The 15,800-nt window shown below is 37.7% G+C and overlaps 1 protein-coding gene across 1 annotated transcript in view; it reads left to right on the forward strand.

Moving 5' to 3' along the window:
• usp43a (ubiquitin specific peptidase 43a) overlaps nucleotides 1–15,800 on the forward strand; it is a 138,008-nt gene that overhangs the window by 76,693 nt on the left and 45,515 nt on the right. The window contains exons 7-10 of the mRNA XM_055222320.1: nucleotides 1,621–1,783; nucleotides 4,428–4,539; nucleotides 10,020–10,123; nucleotides 12,169–12,246. Coding sequence (XP_055078295.1) covers nucleotides 1,621–1,783; nucleotides 4,428–4,539; nucleotides 10,020–10,123; nucleotides 12,169–12,246 — 457 coding nt within the window. The remainder of the gene's footprint in view (nucleotides 1–1,620; nucleotides 1,784–4,427; nucleotides 4,540–10,019; nucleotides 10,124–12,168; nucleotides 12,247–15,800) is intronic.

The raw sequence follows: 15,800 nt of genomic DNA on the forward strand, positions 1-15,800 counted from the left end.
TCCGTCGTTGTTTACCTAATCTCCGTCCCTGAGCGTTCGGCAACAAGCTCAGGTGTTTGCTCCTTGTCTCGGGCTTTTACCGCTGTCGTTTCTCATCCGCTCGGTGTTCAGACCCCTCTTTTTCCCGATGCCTTGTGGGTGTTTTTTGGCGGCCGTGGCAGGGGTCACTCGTTTGATGCGGGCCTCAGAGGGTTTGTGGTTCCTGATCAGTATGCAGCCGGCCGCCTCTCGCTCCATTTAAATTTGCGCTCGGCTTGTTTCTTTTTGTGCGTTAATGATCAACAAACTCAAAATGATGCTTTTTTTGTGTGTGTGTATAAAGTGGAATATGATAATGATTCATAAAAAAGCTTTCGGTGCAGAGTTAGACCGGGTTTGGAGAAGCTGTCACCAAACGAAAGGTCACTACTTTGAGGATTTGAATAGAACATATAAAAACATAGATTTAGTGGAGTTATTTCATTATTTTTCCTTTGCTACATAACTCGGTTCATATATTTAATGTCTTCTGAAAAGTAGAAAGTGGTAAACAAAGAAAAAAACAAAACGCGAATGAGAACTTTCGACTAGAGATGCCCTGAATAAACGAGAATCGGTTCAGTCGATATTCAGGTTGGACGTGTAAATCAAAGCACAAAGTTGTTCCTATGCGTCTGTGTAATACCTCAGTCGTCCCAGTCTTATCCGTATCAAAAGACGAAGTTTACATTTTCAAATCTGCCTATTCAACCTTTAATGGCCCTCCTAATGTCCTCTTTGCGTCTTTTGTTTGCTTTGGGTCTGAAGATGGAATCATAGATCTGTGAGAGATTATGTCCCAGGCGTCCATTCCCGTTCTAGAAAGGACTGGAAAAGAGAAACAAAAGAGGACAATAGTAGGGCCATTAAAGGTTGAATAGGGTCGTTAAGGCTGAAACTGGAGACGATAAATGTTTACGGTTTCGGTTTTGTTCAGACAGATGTAAGGCAGTGTCCAGCAGAAATCTGACCAGAACTGAAGAAGCGTCTTGTAGGAGCGAAGACGTTTGGCTGCTCGTCCAAGCCGCGGCTTGGACGAGCAGCCAAACGTCTTCGCTCCTACGTCTTTTTGTCCCGTTGACAGATTTAAACTTCGTCTTTTACTATGGATCAGGTCTGAGCGATTGGGGGACATTACAGAGACATCTACTAACCACATAGCACGACATAACGATGCTACTCAACTTTAAATCTTCTAAATCACCGTCTCATTTTCTCTGGATCAGGGTTGTCCTTTATGCTGCAAAATTGGAAAACTTTCAGTATTCGTTGGACACAAAGGAGACATTTTCCGAGATTTGCGATACTTTTTTTTCCAACTTGTTGTGGAGCTAGCTTTCCCAGATAACCCTGAATCATTTTCTCGTTATTATTTGTTATTCCGTAGTGACCCTGGACTTGCATACTTGTGTGTTTGAGCAAAAAGTATAAACTGTGTAAAGAGTTGGACGGTTGAGAGTTCATTTACAAATATTTTCTTGACTTTTATAGTTGAAACTGAAGCTCTCGTCGTTACATTGTTGCTTTTTTGTTTGAAGGAAAATAATAAAGTTCATACGTGTTAAAATAAACTAAAGTGCTTTTGTTTGTTTGTCGTCTCAGGGTTCCACCACAGCCTCCCGTCCTCGCCGTACTCCACTGACTCGGACGGACACAGGCTGCCTTCGACCGGAGCGGTGTCCTCGGAGTATCTCAACCACAGCTCAGCCAGTAAAGTCCTGCTGCTCATCTGTAACACGAGCGGGTGTGGTCAGCAGGCCGTCAGGTGAGTCCAGGAAGTATATGAACGCCTCAGGAAGTATATGAACACCTCAGGAAGTATATGAACGCCTCAGGAAGTACACGAACACCTCAGGAAGTGCACGAACACCTCAGGAAGTACACAAACGCCTCAGGAAGTACACGAACACCTCAGGAAGTACAGGAACACCTCAGGAAGTATATGAACACCTCAGGAAGTACACAAACACCTCAGGAAGTATATGAACACCTCAGGAAGTACACGAACACCTCAGGAAGTACACAAACGCCTCAGGAAGTATATGAACACCTCAGGAAGTACACAAACACCTCAGGAAGTGCACGAACACCTCAGGAAGTATATGAACGCCTCAGGAAGTACACGAACGCCTCAGGAAGTGCACGAACATCTCAGGAAGTGCACGAACACTTCAGGAAGTATACGAACACCTCAGGAAGTGTATGAACACCTCAGGAAGTGTATGAACACCTCAGGAAGTACACGAACACCTCAGAAAGTATACAAATGCCTCAGGAAGTACACGAACACCTCAGGATGTACACAAATACCTCAGAAAGTATACAAACGCCTCAGGAAGTACACGAACACCTCAGAAAGTATACAAATGCCTCAGGAAGTACACGAACACCTCAGGATGTACACAAACACCTCAGGAAGGACACGAAAACCTCAGGAAGTGTATGAACACCTCAGGAAGTACACAAACACCTCAGGAAGTACAGGAACACCTCAGGAAGTACAGGGACACCTCAGGAAGTATATGAACACCTCAGGAAGTACAGGAACATCTCAGGAAGTACACACCCACCTCAAGGACTTCTGCTCTTTCTGACGTCCAAACGTTTCAAACTTCTTCTTTGGACTCGGCCTGTTTTCCTCACACTGGTCCAACTTTAGCAGTGATGGAACGTAACAAAGTACTGTGAATATGACGTATCTGTACAGTACATTTTAAGTGTGTACTTTTTACTTTTACTTGAGTACATTTGAGAGCAGTATCTGTACTTTCTACTCCACTACATTTTTGAACAGGCCTGAAAAGTAAAAGTATTTTTTATGATTGTGCTGAAAAGTCTGAGGGTTTAATTTTAACACATTCAGAATTTGAGCAATACTAAAATTTACAAATCAAAATAAATGGGAAAAACGATTGAATCTGCACAAATCTTTATCAAAATCAGCACATTTGAAGCTTTTTAAGACTCAAAATCTGCACGAAAAAGATCAACTTTTTACCCTTTAAGTGCATTTTTAAACAGGAGCTTTAATACTTTTACTTAAGTACATTTTTTCAGGTGATACTTTTACTTCAAACAGACAGAGATGAGTTTTTCTGAGTTCATGATACAAATATAAACACTGTCCAAACACAAGGATTTAAAACATGCTGCAAGAGTCAAACCTTTTTTCAGAATAACGCGTCAGTTTGAAGTGTCGTTTTTGATGTTTTGATGAAAGTGGACCGTCCTGACAGCGGCGCTTTGAAATGTCCCAGAATGCCACAGTTTGACATTTACACGTCATTTGGCTCCGTGCCTCCGGGGGGCAGCAAACACACGAGTGTCTGCAGGTGTCCTCCCCTGACGCTCAGCAACGAGAGGACCGCTCTGAGACTCTCTGTGCCGCGTTCTGTCCCACGTCCTGTCCCACGTCCCGTCCCACATCCTGTCCCACGTTCTGTCCCACGTTCTGTCGCTCGTCCTGTCCCACGTTCTGTCCTACGTTCTGTCCCACGTCCTGTCCCACGTTCTGTCCTACGTTCTGTCCCACGTCCTGTCGCTCGTCCTGTCCCACGTTCTGTCGCTCGTCCTGTCCCACGTCCTGTCCCACGTTCTGTCCACCGCTTGTCCACGAAGTGTCGCACAAACGTCTAGAGCAGGGATGTCCAAACTATTTTTATTTTATTTTTATTTTTATATTAATTTAAGCATTTTTATATATTTTTAAGTTTATTTTTATGTTAATTTAAGCATTTTTATATATTTTTCAGTATATTTGGTGTTTGTTTTTAGGGTTTATGTGTGTACTATATGTATAAAGTTAATTTGGTTTATTGCTTTATTTTCTTTTATGGAGGTTTGAGTTTATTTTTTTTTACTCCTCTATTAATTAAAAGTAGTTTAATCCAGTCAGCGGGACAAACGGCGCCTGAAACAATCACAAAAAACTCCAACTCTTTATCAAACTGGTTTATCTCTGATCCCAGGTCGTCCCCGGGGTCTCCTCCTGGTGGGACATGTCCAGGACACCTCCCCAGAGAGACGTCCCACCACATTTTTGACGTCCTTCCTCCAGTTTTACTTTCTTAATCGGTGAAACTCGTAGGATTCGGCAGCGTAGGATTTGCAGAAGTCAACGGATGTGTTTATTTTAAGTGGTTTTAGACGAATATTGTGGTTTAAAATGTGTAATTTATAACAAAATGATGCACAGAGATGAGAACCATAGAGACACAAGCTCAATAAACTGATTTAAGGTCTTACTTTTTGCATTTCTTTGTGTCTTTTAAGTATAAATTTGGCTTATTTAACACAACTCCAGTCTGTTTTTGAGGCAGAAACAGCTTCATAACACGACTTAAACCTCATGAGACTCCATTTTGTGTCACGTAGCACTTTTTAAAAACGCTGGTGTTTTGTCCCGGCAGGTTCGGGCCGCCGTTCCTCATGCGGGAGGACAGGAGCGTCTCGTGGGAGCAGCTGCAGCAGAGCATCCTCAGCAAACTCTATTATCTGATGCTGAACGGCTCCCAGGCTCAGGTAAGACCGGGACGAGCCCCGCCCCCCACGCCGTCCTCACTGTGTCGACTCATCGTTCGGCGCAGGATCCATGGAACTGTGGTTTAGGGTCATTTTTATCTTATTTTGGGGCGTTTTTGTTTATTTTCTGGCTGTAGGATCAGATTTTAACCAGAGAACGTCGATTTAAAAAGAGACGCTACAGGCAAAACTCTTATTTTTCTTTTCAATTTTAAGTTTGTTTTGCTCAGTTTTGTCTCTTAGCGACAAGATTTTCACGTAGAAACAACCAAACTGTCCACTCTGCTCTGAAATATGTTTGAATATTTCATTTACTCCACCTGCCTCCATAGAGTTATATGGGACAGTGGAGAAAAACAAAACAAAATGCATTTCCCCCCTGGAGACGTTAAAGTCGCTCCTACACACACCAAACTTTACAATTTTGGACTGAACAAGGTTTTGACCAAATGTGCAGAAGGATTTTTTGATGTCTTATACCAACTCTGATTTATTCAAGTTTTAACACCAAAAAATGAGGCGAAATTTGAATTTTTAAGCAAATTTTGAGTCAGATTTAGTTCAGTCAAATAGTAAATAAGCTCCAAAATCTCTTCTTTGTGTTTTTTATGATTAAATTTGACAATAACAAAAAGAAACAAAACATTTAAACCTGACTCTGTCCATGTTTCTGTTTTGAACGTCCCAAAAATGTTGAGTTTTGTCTGTTTTTACACATAAAACACCTTATTTTTATATGAAAACATGAACTGATGAAAAGCTTGTAATACATTTTTTTCTTACTTTTATTTGACTAAACGACAGGAGAAGTTTCAAAATGATTCCTCTAAGTTTCAGATTTTTTCCTATTCACCTGCAGCGTCTCAGGACTGAAGTGTTTCTTTCTGCTGTTTATTGGATTTTTCATAATATTTCGTGTATTTTTACTCGAGCGATACGTCGAACTTCAAACCGTGCGATCGTGACGGGGCGACAGGTGACGCCCGGACCCTCCACACGTCGCCCTCTCCCCAGACGCTTCCCGCGCTTCAGTCCGAGTGTGGAGAGAAATATAAAACATAAAACGGGTCATTTCTATTCCGATCGTGTTGTGAGGTCCAATAAAATATTTAGAGCGGGTTAAAAACTTCTTCAAAGTTAGAAATGAGATCACGATGTTTATTTAATGTCGGGTTTTTCTGTGTTCAAGTTCATTTTTTAAACTGCTCCTTTAAAAAATCACGTAGTAGTATTCAAATATCGCTGTAGTCAGAGTATTTAGAGTATTTAGAGTATTTTGAGGACTTTTTATCCGCAGCAAAAAACTAAAAGCGTCTAACAAAACTTCCACCGAACCTGTTGTATCGTAGTACAAAGTAAAAAAGTAAAAGTACTGCACTTAATTATACGTTTTAAGCATCTGTAGTACTGTTTTTACTTATACTTTACTGCATTTGAAAGCAGTATCTGTACTTTCTACTGCACTACAAATGAAAATATACAAATAAAAACAGAAAAAAACAAAAAATCAGCTACAATCTTTATCAAAATCACCACATTTGGAGCTTTAAGACTCAAAATCTACACGAAATACTTTCACTTTTTACTCTTTAAGTACATTTTTAAACAGGTACTTTAATACTGTGATACTTTTACTTTTATTCGAGTATTTCTTTGCTGTAGTATCTGTACTTTTACTTAAGTTACAGACCGAGTATTTCTTCCATCGTTGGTAATAAGAGCAAAATAAAAGTTAGATTTTTGTTTTTAGATTTTCTGTATAAAAATGAAACAGACTGAAAGATTCAACAGTTTATAAAATTTCTGAGCGATACGTGTTGTGCTGAAAATAAAATATGAAAATGAATAACTATTATAAAAGTTTAATTCTGACGCGTGACTTTCTGCCCTGATAAACAGATAATACTTTCTGTTTTACGTCTCAAACCTGCCGTGACTTTTATATATCGTCGATTTCTTGCAGCTTTTAAAACGAGTATCTGACACTTCTGTTTTGTAATAAGTAATAAAAAAGGTATTTTATATTTTAAAATCACGATAAAAACACCTCCTCTGAGCTCGTGATAATATTTTTTTTACTGGACCTACACGACGGGTCAAAGGTTTGGACACACAGGCTCATTCAGTGTTTTTTTTTTGCTTTATTTTTAATATTTTCTGCATTTTATACACACAGAAAACATCAAATATATGAAATAAATAGAATCTTTTTTGACTAGACCTACAAGGCACACGCCACAAGTTTAGACTCACGCACATTCAGTGTTTTATTTTTCTTTATTTTTACTACGTTCTACATTTTATACACACACAAGCAAAGAAAACACATTAAATATATATATATTTCGACAAAGCAGAGGGGGGATACTTTGATACTTTGATACTTTGACTGAAAAAATAAAACATATATTTAGTAGAAATGTTTGCCACATAATTCCATACATGTTACGTCATATATTTGATGTTTTCTGTGTAAATAAAATGTAAAAAGTAGTAAAAATTAAGAAAAAAACACTGAATGTGATGGTCGTGTGGGTCCATAAAAAAAAAAAAAATAAATAAAAATAATAAAAAATAAAAATATTATTTTTTCCCTCATGGTTTAAACATAAAATCCATTTTGTTGTGATGATAAAAATCCTCTTTGTTTTTCTCAGTCACATTTGTCATTTGAAAAGCTGTGGCGCCATCGTGTGGTCGGAGCTGCGCACTACAACACCCCCCTCTGAGCTTTAATCAGGAAAAATCAGCTCAGGTTTAAATCTCTGCACGATTCTGTGAGTTTATCTGAGTTTATCTGCAGAAATGAGTCACTTCTCTACAGTACCATAAAGAGTAACAGGAAAAATACTTTGAAAATATATTTGCAGTAGTGGAACATGTACTCAGGTTTGTTACTTAAGTAAAAGTGCAAATACAAGAGGTTAAAGTACATAAAAGCAGAAGTATCACATGAAAAATCTACTTAAGTAAAAGTATTAAAGCACCTGTTTAAAAATGTACTTAAAGAGGAAAAAGTAAAAGTATTTCTCACAGATTTTGAGTCGTATAAAACTTCAAATGTGGTGATTTTGATAAAGATTTGAGCTGAATCTATTGGTTTTTTTCTGTTTTTCTTTGTTTATTTTTGTTTTTTTGTGTTAAAAATAAACCCTCAGCTTCTTCAACACGTCTCAAACTATAAAACATAAAAAATACGTTTACTTTTCAGTCCAGTTCAAAAATGTAGTGAAGTAGAAAGTACAGATACTGCTCTCAAAAGTAAAAAGTACACACTGCAAAATGTACTTCGGTAAAGCACAGATACCTTAACTGTATACTTAAATACTGTACTTTACTACTTTTACTTCATTACGTTGCTGTACACCTGCATTAAAGTATATTTGTAACATATTCAGATGCACAGTGTGATCAGAGTACTGCGTTCTGAATACTTGGAGTACTTTTACATCGACTTGCATTTAAACAATAGTGTAAAAACATGACACAAGATGAAAAACTCTGCTCTGTGTTTGTTTATCGCTCAGAGACGTTCAAATCTCCTCTGCGTCGCCACGAAAGCAGACTTTTTGTCGTAACAGTGGGTGTAGCGGACCAAAGAGCGCAGACTCAGGGAATATTTACAGTGTTTATTGTACAAATGGAGACAAAATACAAAACTGAGGGTTGATCTGATGGTGAGCGGGAAGCCAGGTCCAGGAACGTGGAGAGCAGGGAAAAACCAAGACAGTACCAGGGCTGAGAAGCAGAGTAGAAGCAGGGTCAGAGCAGGGTCAAAGCAGGGTCAAAGCAGGGTCAAAGCAGTGTCAAAGCAGGGTCGGAGCAGGGTCGAAGCAGGGTCGGAGCAGGGCTGAAGGCACACATAGGATCTGGCACCAAACGCAGATAATCCAGTACAGAACAGGGTGAAGCAACACAGGCCAGACAGGAACACAGGAACACAAGAACACAAGAACACAGGAACACAGGAACACAAGAACACAAGAACACAAGAACACAGGAACACAGGAACACAGGAACACAAGAACACAAGAACACAAGAACACAAGAACACAAGAACACAAGAACACAAGAACACAGGAACACAGGAACACAGGAACGAAGGGACGATGACGATGATCTCGCACTGAATGTCTGGTGCAAGTCCCTCTTATCCACTGCAGCAGGTGGTGGTGATTGCGCTTGGTGGTGGTGCGCGTAAGAGGAGCAGAGAGCTCCGCCCAGCTCCGGAGACAGGCAGGTGAGGGAGGGGGAAGAGCACACAGGGAGACAAAACAGGAACAGAAATACACACATCATGACAGTTTTATATTTTTCTCACTGATTCTGTGCAGTTTGAGCCGAAATTTCACCTGGTGTTCCTTTAATTTTAGAAACATAACTGCACCAGGAACATCAGAACATGTATTTTCATTCATTTTTCTTATTCAGTTCCTTCCAAACACTGTAAGTTGTAAGTTATTAGATCTGAAAAGCTTCGTCATCAAGAGCAGTCGTTTTTTTGGATTAGTGTAGTGTAGTTGCTGTTCCGTCAGTTCACCAGCAGGGCGGCGACAGAGGGTTTTCAACATAAACTGTTTCCGTCAGAGCATCAGAGCGTGAAGCGCGTTTCAAACCTTCATAAATCTTTATCACATCAGCTCTGGAGTGAGGTGTTTTCTTTCCAAAATTCTTCTTACAAAACCTTTAAATCTGCAAAAACCTGCTCTGCAAACTGGACTTTTCCGAGCGTTTCACCGCGTTCTGGTCCAGGAGCGGGAAAAACTCTGAACGCTCGGGTCACAGTGGGGTCTAAAAGTTTGCCCGTGTCTGTTCTAGTCGTTTCTGAAGTTGCATTTGGACTGATTCATGTTCGAGTTTAATCTTTAATCCACTATTTTCAAGCCGCCATTTTGTTTTTCAATCCTCGTTTTCACCTCCACTGTGACACGCCCACTTTTCTGCACTTCCTTCTCCAGTTTTATTTTCTTAACCGCTGATACTCGTAGGATTCGGCAGCGTCACGTACACATTTTTAAAAATCCGCTGCTCTAGTGTGACGTGCATCTGTCCATAGGGGGCGCTACAGCTACACGATGTTTACGGCGACGTCAGCTCCAGTTTTCTAACGTGAAAGTCAGCAGATTTGTTTCTTTTATGAAGTGTTTTTAGATGAATATTGTGATTTAAAAAGTGTAAATGATAACAAAATGATCCACAGAGATGAGAACCATAAAGACACAAGCTCAATATGTCTGATCTCGTCTCATTTATGTTGTTTTGTATAAATTTCTGCACCTAAAATATTCAAAAATATAAATATAAAAATGGATTACACTCAGTGATCATTATATGTGAAGATTCTGCTGATGTCTTTGTTTTTTATGTTTGTTCTTTGTTCTGTTGCGGTTTGTGAAGTGTTTTTCTCTCTTCTGTTCTGGTTTTGTATCTGGTTATAATTATGTCTTTCCGTCTTTTGTCTTTTGTCGTTGTCGTTGCAGAACGCCGGGCTTCTGTTCAAGATCAGAGTTGTGGGCGGGTCTTCGTCGTACAGTTACCTTTCGCCGCAGGACAATAAACCTCTGCTGCACCCGGCCGTCGACAGGTGATTTACACAAGAGTGAATGAGAGAGAACGAGAGTGAATGAGAGAGAAAGAGAGAGAAAGAGAGAGAACGAGAGTGAATGAGAGTGAACGAGAGAGAACAAGAGAGAACGAGAGAGAGAGAGAACGAGAGAGAACAAGAGAGAACAAGAGTGAACTAGAGACAAGAGTGAACGAGAGAGAACGAGAGAGAACGAGAGAGAACGAGAGAGAACGAGAGAGAACAAGAGAGAACAAGAGAGAACGAGAGTGAACTAGAGAGAACAAGAGAACTAGAGAGAACAAGAGAGAACAAGAGTGAACTAGAGTGAACTTTGAGGTTTTTTAAAGTATTTTTTATTATTATATATATTTCTTGTTATTTTTAGGTGTTTTTTTTTAGTTTATTTTCTTTTTTTTCTTTTTTTAAATTTTTTTTAAGTTATTTTTTGTTTTTTTCCCTTTTTGAGTTGTTTTTTCTTTTTTTTTTGTTATTTGGAGTTTTAATTTTTATTTTTTTAAACCGTCTCCTCTCTCTGTCTCTGCTGCTTCAGACTCATTCTGGTCTTAAATGTTCGTATTAACCCTCTACATGATCCTGGGGTTTTTATTTCACTATTGTGTCTGTAAATCAAGATATGAACATTAATAACAGACAAATCAGGTCCTTCTTCCCCCGAGGTCGCTCCTGTTAGCGTTAGCAACAGGTCACACTCACTTAATCCACGTCTTCACACAGTTTATGTTAAAATTCATTCAGTCGTTGCTTTTCGTTCCATGATCCTGTTCAAAATACTTTATATAACTGGGTCTGTTCTCAAGTTACTCAAGAATAAACAGTTCAGCTCCTCCAGCTCAACAACAACAGAGTAAAGAAGTGACTGAGTGACGTCACCACAGCTTCAGATTTTAATAAAAACCCCAGGATCATGTAGAGGGTTAAAACGAACATTTAAAAACAGAAAAAAACAACAAAACAAAACACCAAATAACTTTAAAAAATAATAATAATAATAAAAAAACTCAAAATAGCAAAATATAAATAAATTAACCCAAGATAACAAGAAAATTTAAATAAATAAACTCAAAATAACAAAAAAACAACAAACAAAAACTAAAATAACAAATAACCCCCCAAAAAATCTCAAAATAACTCAAATAACTTAAAAATTAACTCAGAATAACTAAAAAAAAAACAACTAAAAAAAAAAAAAAAAAAAAAATTATTAAAAAAACTCAAAATAAGTTAAAAACAAAATCTCAAAATAATTAAAAAAATTAACCCCAGGATCATGTAGAGGGTTAATACTAACATTTAAGACCAGAATGAGTCTGAAGCAGCAGAGACAGAGAGAGGAGACAGTTTATAAAAAAACAAACAAAAATAAACTGAAAAAAAGCTAAAAAAACCAAACAAAAAACAACTCAAAATAACATAACTAAAAGATGAAAATAAACAAAGAAAAAAACTCCTCAAAATATCAAAAACAATTATAATAAAAATAACAAAAAAAACTCTCAAAAAAATAAAGAAAATAAACAAACAAAAAAATATAATAAAAATAACAACAAAAAAAAACTCAAAATGGAAAAAAAAAAAATCCAAAAAAAAAACCAAAAAACCAACCCTAAAACATAAACGCAAAATAACTCAAAAAATTAACTCCAGGATCATGTAGAGCGGATTAATACAAACCTTTAAGACCAAAATGGCGAGTCTGACGGCAGCAGTCACAGAGAGACGGGCGATTTTCTAATGTAAAGTGAAGTGGCGAGTGGGTGGAGTCTCTTTGGAGCTCAGCGTTTACCAGATCAGCTCTGTCCATTTGATTTAGAGTCTGTGATTGTTCTTCAAAAAAGACCTGTGGCTCTTTCCAAACCAAAACCTTCAGTCGTTTCCGGCTCTGGCTCCACGTCGTTATCAGTTCGTTTATCTTCTGTCTGCAGGGGCGTGGTTTGTTTGAGTCAGACCTCGCTCCTTCGTTGTGTTTGAATAAACTGTGATAATAAAATGTATGAAAACTCAGAGAAAGATGACGGAGCTGGTTCTTGTTCTCGTTGTGGCAGAGCCCTGAGGTTTTGCGGCCCCGGTGGACCTCCTCACGTCAAACTCGTCATCGAATGGGACTACAAGACGAAAGAATGGTGAGGTTTGATTCAGTTCTACTTTATTTTATGTATAGAGCTCATTTAAAAGTCAAAATACAACATGGAACATTAAAACACAAAGATCCTGGTTAAACTTCAGACTGAGAGGATCTGACAGGCAGAGGGCGCCGTTTCATCGTGTGGGGGTTTGAACACAGATTTTTGCTGCTGCTGCTGTTTGTTTAGAAATGTCATGGATTTGTTAAAATAACTGGAGGGTTCTGCTGCTCAGAATTGGACTAGTGGCCACTGTTTGGTACTACAACCACAAAATCACAGAATTTTTAGGGCGAAATGTGATCACAAACTGACGAAGACTGACGGAGACTAATCAATCTGCATCAATATTTCCTGTTAGCGTCACTACTTCCTGTTAGCGTCACTACTTCCTGTTAGCGTCACTACTTCCTGTTAGCGTCACTACTTCCTGTCCAGTTTTAACTCTATGGTTTTGCAGAGTTGCGCTAAAATGAATAAATATTTAAATGTCAGACAGTGGACAGGGAGCTGCAGGTGGGTCAAGGGTCAAAGGTCAAAGGTCAGAGGTCAGAGGGCCAGGGGGTTAGGGTCAGACAGTGGACAGTACTACACAAATAAAATGAATACTTCACCAGAGACATGTTTGCGTCTCAATGCTAACGCTAATGCTAATTCTGAGGCATAATAAACATTAAAACACAAACTGAAGTATTCTACGTACAAAAATAACATTTATTTTAATTAATCTGAATTTTAAAAGGTTATTTATTTATGTTTTCTGGTTGTAATAAATGAGATAGAGTTTTCATGTATTATATATACATGTATTTTATGTATTATTCAAGTGGAAAGCACATTGTAAGTAATGAACATTTATTTATAGAGCAGCGTTCACAGAGATCAGCTCAGACACTCAACACTTTCATAAAAGTCAAATTAATAAAAAGATAAAAGGAAAAGCAGGTTTATTTATACGACTGGTCCACAGAGAGATTCAAAGTGTTTTACAAAATAAGAAAGACATTAAACTCACAACAATTCAATTCAAACAGTCGTCTCGAAGGGCGTTCATGTTTTGGTTGATGGGGGAAACCGGAGTACCCGGAGGAAACCCATCCAGACACGAGGAGAAACATGAAAAACTCCACACAGAAAGGCCTGGTGACCCGGGGATCAACCAAACACACAAAAACACAACAACACACAAAAACACACAACACACAAAAACACAACAACACACAAAAACACACAACACACAAAAACACACAACACACAAAAACACAACAACACACAAAAACACACAACACACAACAACACAACACACAAAATCACACAACACACAAAAACACAACAACACACAAAAACACAACAACACACAAAAACACAACAACACACAAAAACACAACAACACAACAACACACAAAAACACAACAACACACAAAAACACAACAACACACAAAAACACACAACACACAAAAACACAACAACACACAAAAACAAAACAACACACAAAAACACACAACACACAAAAACACAACAACACACAAAAACACAACAACACACAAAAACACAACAACACACAAAAACACAACAACACACAAAAACACACAACACACAAAAACACAACAACACACAAAAACACAACAACACACAAAAACACAACAACACACAAAAACACAACAACACACAAAAACACAACAACACACAAAAACACAACAACACACAAAAACACAACAACACACAAAAACACAACAACACACAAAAACACAACAACACACAAAAACACAACAACACACAAAAACACAACAACACACAACAACACAACAACACACAACAACACATAAAAACACAACACACAAAAACAAAACAACACACAAAAACAAAACAACACACAAAAACACAACAACACACAAAAACACAACAACACACAAAAACACAACAACACACAAAAACACAACAACACACAAAAACACAACAACACACAAAAACACAACAACACACAAAAACACAACAACACACAAAAACACACAACACACAAAAACACACAACACACAAAAACACACAACACACAAAAACACAACAACACACAAAAACACAACAACACACAAAAACACAACAACACACAAAAACACAACAACACACAAAAACACAACAACACACAAAAACACAACAACACACAAAAACACAACAACACACAAAAACACAACAACACACAAAAACACAACAACACACAAAAACACAACAACACACAAAAACACAACAACACACAAAAACACAACAACACACAAAAACACAACAACACACAAAAACACAACAACACACAAAAACACAACAACACACAAAAACACAACAACACACAAAAACACAACAACACACAAAAACACAACAACACACAAAAACACAACAACACACAAAAACACAACAACACACAAAAACAAAACAACACACAAAAACACAACAACACACAAAAACAAAACAACACACAAAAACAAAACAACACACAAAAACAAAACAACACACAAAAACAAACAACACACAAAAAAAAAAAAACACACAAAAACACAAAAACACAAAAAAACACAACAACCCACAAAAAAACACCACACAAAAACACAACACACAAAAACACAACACACAAAAACACAACAACACACAAAAACACAACAACACACAAAAACACAACAACACACAAAAACACAACAACACACAAAAACACAACAACACAACACACAAAAACAAAACAACACACAAAAACAAAACAACACACAAAAACACAACAACACACAAAAACACAACAACACACAAAAACACAACAACACACAAAAACACAACAACACACAAAAACACAACAACACACAAAAACACAACAACACACAAAAACACAACAACACACAAAAACACAACAACACACAAAAACACAACAACACACAAAAACACAACAACACACAAAAACACAACAACACACAAAAACACAACAACACACAAAAACACAACAACACACAAAAACACAACAACACACAAAAACACAACAACACACAAAAACACAACAACACACAAAAACACAACAACACACAAAAACACAACAACACACAAAAACACAACAACACACAAAAACACAACAACACACAAAAACACAACAACACACAAAAACACAACAACACACAAAAACACAACAACACACAAAAACACAACAACACACAAAAACACAACAACACACAAAAACACAACAACACACAAAAACACACAACACACAAAAACACACAACACACAAAAACACACAACACACAAAAACACACAACACACAAAAACACACAACACACAAAAACACAACAACACACAAAAACACAACAACACACAAAAACACAACAACACACAAAAACACACAACACACAAAAACACACAACACACAAAAACACACAACACACAAAAACACACAACACACAAAAACACACAACACACAAAAACACACAACACACAAAAACACACAACACACAAAAACACACAACACACAAAAACAAAACAACACACAAAAACAAAACAACACACAAAAACAAAACAACACACAAAAACAA

The sequence above is a fragment of the Periophthalmus magnuspinnatus genome, chromosome 1, assembly GCF_009829125.3.
Source record: "Periophthalmus magnuspinnatus isolate fPerMag1 chromosome 1, fPerMag1.2.pri, whole genome shotgun sequence".
NCBI classification, from domain to species: domain Eukaryota; kingdom Metazoa; phylum Chordata; class Actinopteri; order Gobiiformes; family Gobiidae; genus Periophthalmus; species Periophthalmus magnuspinnatus.